The sequence below is a fragment of the Dinoponera quadriceps genome, unplaced genomic scaffold (assembly GCF_001313825.1).
Source record: "Dinoponera quadriceps isolate SergipeBrazil2010 unplaced genomic scaffold, ASM131382v1 scaffold1070, whole genome shotgun sequence".
NCBI lineage: Eukaryota > Metazoa > Arthropoda > Insecta > Hymenoptera > Formicidae > Dinoponera > Dinoponera quadriceps.
The window spans coordinates 695976-708077 of record NW_014555341.1 but is presented as its reverse complement, the minus strand read 5'-3'; the positions used below and the strand labels follow the sequence as shown (position 1 = coordinate 708077).

At 43.7% G+C, this 12102-nt stretch overlaps 1 protein-coding gene across 11 annotated transcripts in view; it reads left to right on the top strand.

The window, feature by feature from the left end:
- The window catches only part of LOC106743888 (tensin-1), a 210094-nt gene that overhangs the window by 156182 nt on the left and 41810 nt on the right, over positions 1–12102 (top strand). For all 11 annotated transcript variants that reach the window (XM_014618136.1, XM_014618135.1, XM_014618138.1 and 8 more), the window contains 4 exons: positions 5864–6085; positions 7257–7420; positions 7975–8124; positions 10786–11083. In XM_014618136.1, coding sequence (XP_014473622.1) covers positions 5864–6085; positions 7257–7420; positions 7975–8124; positions 10786–11083 — 834 coding nt within the window. The remainder of the gene's footprint in view (positions 1–5863; positions 6086–7256; positions 7421–7974; positions 8125–10785; positions 11084–12102) is intronic.

The window sequence follows — 12102 nt, the reverse complement described above, 5'->3', positions numbered from 1 at the left end:
CCCCCCCCGCTCTCTTTCCATTCTCCCCACGCTTATTTACTATCCACCGAGCTGAATCGGTTCCCGTAAATCAATCCACGTGACAAGCACGCAGAGATACCTATCTGCCGCGTCGCGGCTGGAGTCTTTCTGGGCGTTATGAAAGCCGCATGACGAGAACGGCATATCATCCCGTTGAATTTTCAAGCCGCGCGTCTCGGCCGATCTCGCAAACGACGTTGTCGCCGGGAATTGTCGGCCGAGACACTAATAAAACGACGCGTTACATTATCGGATCGGACGGTGGGCATCGCTCGTGGTCATTTCGATACGCGGACGCGGTACCGAACGGCGCGTCTATACCACATGGATAATGTATTCGAGCAACTCCGCATTTATCTGCGCACGCACCTCCGCGACATTACCGTGAAAATGTATGCGTGTAAAGTACGACGAGTGTCGCTTGACGACTGCTCGTTTCTTTCTGCGCATACCGTAGAATACATACGTATGGAATAAAACGTATATTCTGGGTGATACGTAATAATTATTTGCAGAAGGAGTCGTTCTATTTCTATTAATAATATTTAATTATTTAATATTGTAGGTTTTTCGTGGACATTTTTATCGTCAATTAATATTTATACTCGACATCCGCTTTCGCGATGGAGAACAATCGGCAAGGTTAATGGCATATTCTGCTTAATAACGTTAATTAATCGTGTAGATTCGTCCAGGAAACTATCATTCGTGATTACATCATATTTACGGCCGTACGAAGAATAGTGAAGGTGAGACGTGATGGGAGCAGTGATAATTATATGGAATGGCAATTAGCTTGCAGTAAAAACTGTTGCGCAGCTGTTATCGCGTTCGTACTTATTTCCGTGACATTGAGAATTCTCATCGGCCACTTTTGCTCGCGTATTGCGCCGTATTTGTGTCTATCGCGCGAAAAATTCCTGCCGCAAAAAACAACGCGATTTGATAGAATTTTTCCTTCTTTTATTTCCTAGAAATAAAGAATACCGTTCGAAATTCATGAAAACGTACGATTTAAATCATAACATATTTTTATTTTTCAAAAGTTCTCACGTCCCATATCCATTTTATTTTTCATCGTAAATTAGTTATCAGCAACAATTCGCTTATAACAGTGCACCATAGCAATGACTTTCTGGCGAAATACTGGATCAGATTAAACGGCAAGAACAGGTTAACGTAACCGTGTTACCATTATCAGCCTTCAAACACAATCGATGAAGATTAAACCCACTCGTTCGAGAGCACCATACTTCCAATTAGAAATTAACCGCGAGCAATTACGTGGATTAACGGTAATTGACATTAGTGGCGCGGCTTGCTGCGTACATCGGCTTCTCGCCCCGATAATCGAGCTGGATTAATGGTACAAGCGAATGGTCACAGTTTCATTTTTAAGTACTCGCATTGCCGAATCCTCGGTTTCCCAGATATCTCCGCGAGCATTCTGAAATCCTTCAATTTCGTCATCCTGCGATTGAGGTACCTGGTAAAAATCTAAATATTATCAAAATCTTGAAAGCACGTTAAATATCATTACCAAACTATATTACTGCGTTAAATATTATTAAGTTATTGCGTATTATTAATTATTAAAAGCGGCCATGTACAGAAGCGTTTTTAATTAACAATTCAAAAATTGGCGTGGTTACTCGTAAAATGGTAAAGGACTTTTCTGTTCAAAATGACTTAATCTACAAGTAGTACTTTTGCAAAATGGTAAAGAACTTTTTCCTTCACATTGACTTAAGCTACAAATATGTATGACGGATGTCCTATTCAACGATAGACACCCTATATATTATCTATACGGCAGTTCATCTTATTGGTCACGTCTTCGGATTCTACAATCTCGCTCTGACTTTCTCAATTTCAATAATCCATCTCTCATGCGATTCCAATCCGGCAACTTCGTGACTTATTTTTGCCAACGTCCGACGAACGAAAAGTAATATCCTCGATTCCTCAGCCTCCTGCTGGTCAAAAGAGGCGAATCTCGGCCGATTTTGTGATCGGACGAGAAACGCCGAAGGACTTGAAGCTAGACGGGCGGTTTCCGCGTAGCGACAGCTGCGGTAGGACCGCGCGACGTAATAGCAATTTCACACGTGAGCCTAACGGCCGAAGGGATTTATGGGCGAGTAGGCCTGGTTGCATACCCCGCGGGAAACGAACTCGCGGCGTTATGATCTCATAAAACCAAGTATTTTTAGAGGTGCCCGCCTCGCTCTTGTTTTCTCGCCCCGCTCGCTCTGTTCTCTTTTCCGCGACGCACCTTCATTGTTGTCCGTATATTTCTGGAACTCGGTTACGAATAGTCCGACGGCTCTCGTTCCTCACCTTTCCGTTATCACGCGCGCACCTTCCAGCTGTCTATTTCGAATCGATTTGTAAACTTTATTTCGAGAAAAAAATTCAACGTTATACCAAAACAAAAAAATGCTAGAGAGATTCAAGTAAATAATTAAATCAATACTCCTTAGCAAAATTTTACTTGGATCAAGCAAATATTGTTTGATCCGAGTAAAAATCTAGAGTATAACATAAAAAATATTGGGGTAATTTTCTTGAATCTAGAACTTTTTTCTGTGTAGACATGTAACGTGAGAAATTTAGTAGTTTTTCATTTTATCGATATTTCATAGACGGACAAATATCTTTCTTATTATTTCTTTTCGTTAATTATTTAATTATTTTATGTTAATTTTTATTTATTTTTGCATATTATATTCATCGTAATATTTTCTCCTATTACTCTATCCAAATATTATTTGTTGTTTCTTTTATTTTTCCCCTATTAGTCCTTTCCTTTGAAATTATATCAAACAATTTGTCGATATAAATACCAACGGATTACGAGAACGCGCAATGACGCCACAGGCGTTTCGATTCTAACGCCACAATTAGTCGTAATACCGTAGTCCAACGTACAAAGACAGAATCTCGGCGAAACCGCTTGAAAGGGCCAAGGAAGAGGATCGTTGAATACAGTCAGAAATTATGTGCACATTAGTACGGGAAAGCCGTCCTGTCAGACTTACGGATTGCATTGCGTTTCTGCTGAACGGTGGATTATCTACAATTCGGATAAAATCCCTTGACGGGACACGCGAGACGAGTGCCCGCGGCAGATAACAAACAACGTACGACTGTAATCCCGCATAAATCACGCGAATAATTTTAACAAGTGCCATCAATAACGGGGTAAGGCACTTCAACAGTGATAGTACCTCGACCGCCACGGCCCGATAAATGACTCTCGGCTAACCGGCTGAGTGCTCGCGGAGTGCCGTCCGGCGGGGAGGTAACCGCAAGCGGTCGCAAAAACGCAGGTACATCCGGCTCGTTTGCGCGCGTACTTCTCCGTATAATTTTCGCACGTTCTCCGCGACAAATCATCCGCTCGCGCGCCCGTCTTCCGCGGCGCGTCTCTCGAGGCCCGTGCATCGTATTAAGACGATCTAGCACGACTGGCAGTGCAAATAGCGTGACTTCGGTGGGAAATCGAAGTCACGCTACCTGCACGAATTCGTTACATCACGCATCCACGCGCGAGCGCGCTCTCTCATCCACGTCCAGGGCCGCTTCGGCGAACAGAGGTATTCCCGACGAGTAATAGCGAAGTTCGCGATGAAAGCTAGCTATCCGGTTTTTCTTCGTCCGGGATAATTTATAGGCGATGGAAGGACTCAAGCTGAAGAAATTCAAGCGATCACTTCGAGAGGAAGAGATCTGTCGTCGGACGCGTGGTATCCGAGAACATCGTGGCACGTGCTATGTGTCAAAAGCGAAAGAGAGAACGCGCTTCCTTCATTAATATTAAAATGACAAGCGCAGTGAACGGAACACACCCTCGAACCGCACTGGGAATTGCGTTGTACAATTCGAGACTGACTCCTCGTGAGAGAGTTCATCGCCAACCGTTTGCTAGCGGTGCGACCTAACGTGATAACGCTTAGTCACATTGCCGACCGATCGGGTATTTTTACTTTCAGATTTTATCACATTGACTCCCACGTTGCGATAATTGTTAAAAGTCAGATCAAGATATGTTACTGTTTGTGAAATGTGCGGTTTCCAAAGCCTGCACAGTAAAGAAGTTTGTGTTAAACTTAACGCACTTCACTTTGTCCCAAACGACCCACGCAAATTTTTGTGTTTATTCAACAGGATAAATGTGTTAAAAAGTAACACGAATTATGTCAAAAATTAATAGAAAATTAATACATTAATCGAGTAAATATAAAATTTATACTTACACATGTTGAATATCGACTCGAGCCAAAATATATTGAGATAACGTAAACACCATGTGCTGAATTAACACACGAGTATGTGAAAAATTTAACGCACAAATTTTAACAAGGACCGATCTTGACACAAGCACAAAATATTTTGTTGTGCGCGGTAAGACACAACTCGCGCGGTTGGCGATGCGTCAGTCGGCGCTGAATCGAGAATCCAGCTGGTGGCGCTTGGCTTCGATGACGGCGCACGAATAAGTGTCGCGAAATGAATTCAACGAGAATGGCCGGCCCTGGACGCGCGAGCTGGCACACGTCAGACGTACACGAACAGAAGGCGGCGCGATTATCTGACAAAACCGCCGACCGGCCACTGGATATTCCCGCGTATCTCCAGCAGAACCAGGCGAAACACAATACCCGGCAGTGTATCGTGCCACGACGAGGAGCACGGCGCATCACCTTGAGACGTATCTTCGCGTCCCGTCTCTCGCGGCGGGATAAACACGGCCGTTCCCGTTGAGGCGCCGGGATTACATGTCGATCCATCCCGCGATAACGTGTCCTCCGGTCCTCAGGACACCGCCATGTCGGAGAACATCGTCGTCAGGATCGTCTACGCGCCTAAGTACACCAAGGTGGATGGAACTAACTTCGCGTGTCGCTGAATTATTCGACGGCCGCGTCGTAGTTTACTCCTGCGAATCCTCGTGAATTTGTTAATTATCCGTCCGCTCGGTTGTGAAGTGGTTACTGTGATACATTATTCAGTGAATCCGATCGATGTAACTCGTTGAAGAAACACTTGGTTTGTAGTAGTTAAGCGTTAAAATAATAATTTAGAAGTCGCACTTTTCACGTTTAAAAAATATATATTTAATGCGTCTTCTGCGATTGAAGTGCCAGAGATACCTTTTTTCTCAGTATTGTTTCGTCCCTCCCAGGGAAATCCTGTTCTTACGTATCGTGATTTGTTCACATAGATTATATGTAGTGCGCATCGAAGCTATTACGGGGAAAACGACGGAGAACAGAGGGAATTCGTGAGCGGTGACTGAAGAAAATGAGTTCTGTCTTCCGTGGGGAAAATTTGATTGTCCGTCACGACATTGTTTTGTACGGGGAAACTAAGTTTTGCGGGAGTCAGAGACAAATCTTGCGGAAAGGTTTCCGGATAGGATCGAGTGGGACGGGAGCTACTGGGGACGAAATTTTCTCCTCGGAAACGAATTTAGACGATCCAATTTGCCGAGGATGATATAACTTTGCCATTGGGAATAAATCCCGGTTTTTATTTCGTCACAGTGGTGAAACGCGGGAAAGCTGAGAAACGTAATTATTCGCGAGGAAGCCTTCTTTTGGAAATTGTTTCAGAAATTGATACGATCCGATATGATTACACTTTCTTAATCACTTATAGATACAAGAACATCTAACTACGACGGATAAATTACTTTTACACGCGCATTATTGTGAATTTCAATTATTCATACAACATCTTTGCGATTTGCCTTTCATATCGTTTACAATATCTGAAAATAAAATAACTCTCTGCGTATCCGTTGGTCGCGCAATTCAAGTAAACCATCGGATTACAGGTGCAGACGTCAGCGCTGGCGTCAACGCCTGCGAGGACACCAGGCGTCGGCGCGGATTCGACGATGACGGGGCCGGGAAAGGGCGGAGGTCGCGTAACGGAGGTGATGGAGCTCTGTTACGTCACAGAGAGGATCATCGCTCTCTGGTACAGGGAGGACGCGCAGGGTGTCCTCGAACATGCCACGACCCTTTTGCGCGGGAAACACGCCGATAATTATATGGTGAGAAGCCTGATAATTTCCGTATTTTCTTTTCGTCGCTGCTCGTTTCTCCGAAATGAAGAGGAGAGAGTACCGCGCATTGAAGATGAAAATTGGATAGTTTAATGATCGTAGACGTAATACACTTGTCTGGCTGCTCCTCTTATCTCCCACAAATAACATTATCGAAAAAAATTTATTTCAAGGTAGTTGGTCCATGGCGATATTGTTAGAAAGGTAATGGCTAATACAACACGAAGAAGCTTGACAAATCTGTGTGAAATGTCTGTAAAGGAAACCAGGGCATTGTAGGACATTTTTTTTGAAGACCTGTGGAATTAATGGTTTTTGAGATATTGAAAAATTATGAAAAATTATGATACTGTAGTATTATCAAGAAATCTTTATAGCATCAGTAACAATAAGCAGATTTTTTTAAACGATTCTTTTTACTTGTTCACAATGACTTTTTTCGATGTATGTAAATGACCCGCTAAGTCACACCGTGTGCTTTTCTTTTTGAAATTTGCAATAATTGTCAGACTCTTTCAAATAGGCAAACTCAAAAATGTCCCACAGTGCCCTATGGTCCACAGTTTCTCCCAGTTGATCCCAATTTCCCTTAAACATAATTTATAATATAAGTATTGACACCATATAGTATAGGCACATATAAATGCATGTTACGAGAGAAATAATCGTGATGTACTTTTTTGCATTTTTCGCATTTTTACATACTGATTATAGATCTTCAAAATTAATTAACTATTCTTTCTTTCAAAAATCGGCTTAACCGAAAGGTATAACTGAAAGAAAATATAGCGTGTACAATATTGCCAAATCTTCACAGGTTAGCTATAAATTAGTTCCATTGTTATCAAAAATTGTGTATTTTATATATCAATTTACACATCAATTTCTGAAAAATTAAATAGTCAACGATCTTGTGAGTTTCTCCTATAATATTTCTATAAGAGTCTCTTTTATCGTCTTCATGTTTATTATTAATACGTTGTTAAAATTCAAAAAGATTCCTGAAAAAAATTAATTTACGGACCAGCTACCTTAATCATTTGAAGTAAGTACAAAGCCTCTTAGAAAATTGAAGTTTAGAAAACTCTCGCCTTGATTGCTTTCCCTCTCCGGGAAATTTGGCAATTTTGTCGAAATGTCGGACATTTTGTGCTTCCAGATCTTTAATTTGTCGTCGCCCGGCCGACCCGGCGAGCCGAACACGAGGGAGGCTGGATGGCCGCAGGGATTAGCACCGAGCTTGGAAAGACTGTGCGCCCTTTGCAAGGAACTGGACTCCTGGCTGAACGGCGCTTCGAATCGCGTCGTTGTCTTGCACGCCAGGTGAGTTTACGACTTTCGCTCTGTTCTCTCTCATATTTTTACTACAGTTCCACTTTTACCTTCCGCTACTAACGCCGAGTCGTCGCTCAAATTATTAAGCTGAATTTCTCAATCTTCACTCCTGTCTGTGAATGCGGCATTATTTGGTGAAGCCAGTTGCGAGAAATGATTAGCAAAAACAAATGGTTCGAAAGGAAAAGGGAACGTTTCTCGAAGGATACGAGATGCAAATACCAGATTATCTCACTCTCTTCCTCCACGCGTATTAATACAATGTGACCTAGTTTTTAGAACGGCCAATGCTCAAACGGTCGGCCAACGTAAAAGCCATAATTTCGCCGTGGTGTGCGCGTTCACCGCCCCCTTCGAAACTCTCCGCGCCCATAACTTCCCGTTAGTCATTTCCATTCATCGCGAATAATAACGTCATTAAAGCGCGATCGGCCGGAGGCGAAATCTTTTCGTATACCGCGGAGAAGGTACGCGCGCGTGAGCTCGCGATACCGAATTAACGTTACCTATCTATCTCTCTCTCTCTCTCTCTCTTTCTTCAGGGGCAGCAAGGAGCGGCTGGGTGTGGCAGTGTCCGCTTACATGAACTACAGCAGCATCTGCGGGGGACGCGATCAAGCCTTGGACAGGTTCGCCATGAGGAGATTCCTCGACGACAAGATTGGATCGCTGCAGGTTCCGTCGCATCGAAGGTAATGAGAGAGAAAGAGGAAAAGTAAGCCGGCGTACGCGCGCAACGTGCGCGGCTACTTGTTGACGCGCGGAGATAAACCTCGCTCTCCACCATCGCGCGGCCGTCCTCGCGAATAATTCTGATAACGTCGCGGAATCGTTCATCCGCGGGCGTGGTTCTTGTGCGGCGTATTCAGCGTATCGCTCGCGCCGAGAGTTCATAACTTTATTATTCCCTACTCTCTGTCCCGGTGCGTGCTGCTTTACGCGTGTAAGCGCTCACGCGATTTATTTTAATTTCCATTCGTCGGCACCTTTAACGACGAGCGACCGACCGCGTCGGTGAAGGCTTACCTCTCGTAAGCCTATTTTACGGTACTCCATATTCGGTTGGACGATCGTACCTGGATACTTGTCAATTTTGTCTTCCCTTTCTTCCTATTTTATTGTTTAATTTTGAGAAGAGAATGATATCGGACGTCTTGAAAATGTCTATGTTTCTCTTTTCTCTCATTAAAATGATTCTGATGATGTTTTCATTTGTTTGGGAATTTAGAAGAGATGCTCGTAACAATGTAATCTCGTGTGTGTATATATAGCAGAGAAGGAAAAAAATATAAGTCTTTCCCTCCGTTTAATGTCTCCTGCAAAAATCGTCGCGTAATTCTAAGCTCGATAAAACGGTCGCGAATTACTCGAACGTTTTGCCTGAAGAAGCGGTCGTACCGACAACGTCGTGCGCGACGTTTATGGCGGAAGCCATTTAGTATCTTCAAATTTATATCTCGGGAAGAAGAAACGCGTATGTAACTGGTATACGTTTATTACCGTATCGGTCCTATTAAGAAGGACACCTCACGTCCTTGAGTAGTCATTCCCGTCATCTTGTATGTTATCTGTTCTACGCGCCATCGACCTGAGATGTCTAGTTCTCATTATCGAGTCGTCATCATCTTCAATCATCCTTGCTCGTTCTCCGCACATCCTTCGTGTTCTTTTACCGCTATTAATCACCATGATGCCTATCCGATCGCCTCTTCGCGATGGATTCCGGAATTTTATTCAGGATTCTTCGGAATCCTTTAAAATAACCTAGCATCATCGATTTTTTCACACGCGGCTTTATAATTTCTTCGTTCACACCATGATTGCGACGTTTACTCGCAAGGATCGCCGGGCGAAGATGGCATCAACAGAATAAAACGATCGCGGTCATGTTGCGCGCTTAGTGTTCTTGTTGTTCGGTACTACGTACGCGTGTACTACGAACCATTGATCTAAAGATAGGGAGTTTCCGTCATCATCATCATCATCATCATCATCATCGGCGATCTTATCGTTTATTTCATCGTTGTTGTCATGAGCATTTATAACGACTGCGAGGAAACGCGAGTTTACACGCGGCTGATTCTTTTGATTTCGTTTGCGCTCACATCAATCGTGCTTTTTCTGACTTAAATGCGATCCGAACGAGTGAAAAAATATCAAGAAGAGAAGTCAGTATTCAAATTTGTTAAAGAATTTATTATTATTACTATTATTATTATTATTATAAAAATGTATTACAGGAATTTATTATTGTTCGTGATATGTCTGATCCTTGAACCAAACTATAAATTACCTAAGCCGAAGAATAAATTATTTGGAGCAAACAATGAAATTATTCTAAAAGCCAAACACTTGTTATCGAATGAAAAATTGGTTTCTTTGAATTACGCCAGTAGATAAAAGAATTTGTTTGAATCAAGTGAAATGTATTAAACTCTCAGAGAGAAATCCTCTCTCTCTGTTTGTATACAAATCATTGCACCGGATCTTCTCACGGGAGCCCAATTTCGATCGCAACGATTTAATAATCGTCCTTCGGTTGTCGCCTTTTCGTGCCTGTACTCTTCGTTCCCAGGATTTATATCCTCGGACCGGTTCCTCTTAGCGAAACAAACGCGAGCTGTCCGGCAGTTTATCGCGCGTATTACGCGCCATCGACCCCGACGCTACCGCGGCCGCCGTATCATTACCGTCATCATCGTCCTTATCGTCGTCCTCGTCATCCGCGTCGCCGTACGCATTCATAATGATCGTAATGAGCCGCGGCAGTGGTATTCGCGCGCGCGGCGACTTCTCCGGCGCTCTTACTCGTCCTACCGTCTCTCTTCGTGGCCCTTACGATCTCCTCCGGTCCTACCTACCGGAGTTCCTCCATTAATTCCGCGAGCCGCGAGCATTAGCATGTCGTTAGCGTGGCTGCGTTCTCGCGAGCGTATGAATCCATTACCGAGCCGCGCTCGCCGGGCGTATCTTTCACAACGGCTCCGTCGAATGTTGCCCGCGCGTATTCGTATCTGTCCGCTCGTCCGACATGCATACCTTTTTCGTGTCACGGAGGCTAAGGCTTCCGTCGCTCGAACCATCAATTTCACTTGTCACGTTCTCCCAGGCGCGCATCTGCGACTCGGTAGAAATTTGTCCCGTCGTTTTCTCATTTCGCGTCTCCCGTAATCCCTCCTGCATCAGATCCGTGTCTGGGCATCGTCGATCGTTGATTATGACATTCGTTTTTGATCCTCTAAACACTAGGACCGTTAAATAATCGGACCTCTCGGAATGAGATTTAAATACAGTGCTCACATCGGAATGGCGGTATGACCTCACGCGTAATAACAGCCTCTCGGAATTTTCAGATACATCGAGTACTTCAGTGGGCTACTGTCGGGCTCCCTGAGGATCAGCCAGTCACCATTGTACCTGACCCACCTGACGGTCCTCGGTGTGCCCCTCTTCGAGCCGACAGGCTGTCGAGCCTTCCTCAAAGTATACGAAGGACTCACGCCGGTTTACACGTCGGATCTGTATTCGGTGACGAACGCGCGCGAATTCACGGTTAATCTCGGCGGGCTCCGGCTGAGAGGCGACATCTTGGTCAAGTGTTATCACAGGGTGTACTCGAAGCAGACCCGAGAAGTCATGTTTTCCCTCCAGGTGAGAATACAATACGCAATAATAAAGATATACTTCTTGAAGCCTCGATAAACCTTTCGCCGAGAAAGAAATATTTCTTCACGGTGGATGGCGCTCTCGCGAAATCTCTCGTTTTTTTTTTCCGCTCCTCCGCAACGGTGTTTGGTAACTCGAAGGAGCACTCGCGCGCGCGCGCATTAAAATATATAAATCAAGCCGTGGCCGAGTGAACGTTTACTCCGGTGTCATTTGTATTCGTCGCATGTACATGCGTCGTAACGACGAACACGTTGTAGCACGCAAGTGACACAGTATGAAATCAGTGGCACGAATGACAGTCGATGCAAAGTACTTCATAAATAGTTACAAGGCCAGCGATCTACTAGATCTACGCGTTTGGAAAAGACGCGGCGAACGTTTGCACAGTAATTTCGTGCCCGGTAGGCAAGCAATATCCTTTGAAATCGAGACGTAACGTCATAATCAGTTAATACCTGGGATATATACTTCATCCTGCATCGCCGGGGAAAATGCGTAAAAACTCGGTAGAAAAACACATCGATCACTGTATGTTGCTTTGAGTTTTATCTCATTAAATAAACAAGATTTACACAGATGTAGATTTCACCTATCCAGCTTGATTCAAATTACACTGCAAACGTTTGCTTATCCTTGTCGACGATAACATAAAAAATCACTCATTTGTATGCCGCAGTGATTTATGCGATGAATACGACCCGCATGAAAAATCGCAACGTTCTTTCTGATGAATTTGCAGTCGATTCTCTCCTAAATAGAAATTTTGCATCGGAACCGACGATAATCAATATTAAAGGTCAAACCCGCATACTAATTGTTATAAATCAAATATGAAATTAAATTAAATATCGAATAAAACGAAATGTTAAAATTTTACAGAGAGTTTCCCTTCCCTTTTGACATTTTATTGACATTTATCTTGCACGCGGTTGAGCGCTACAATTCTCGATGAGAAAAAAGCGAGAAGACGTTGCGAAAGACCGACGACTGGCGTTGTGTTA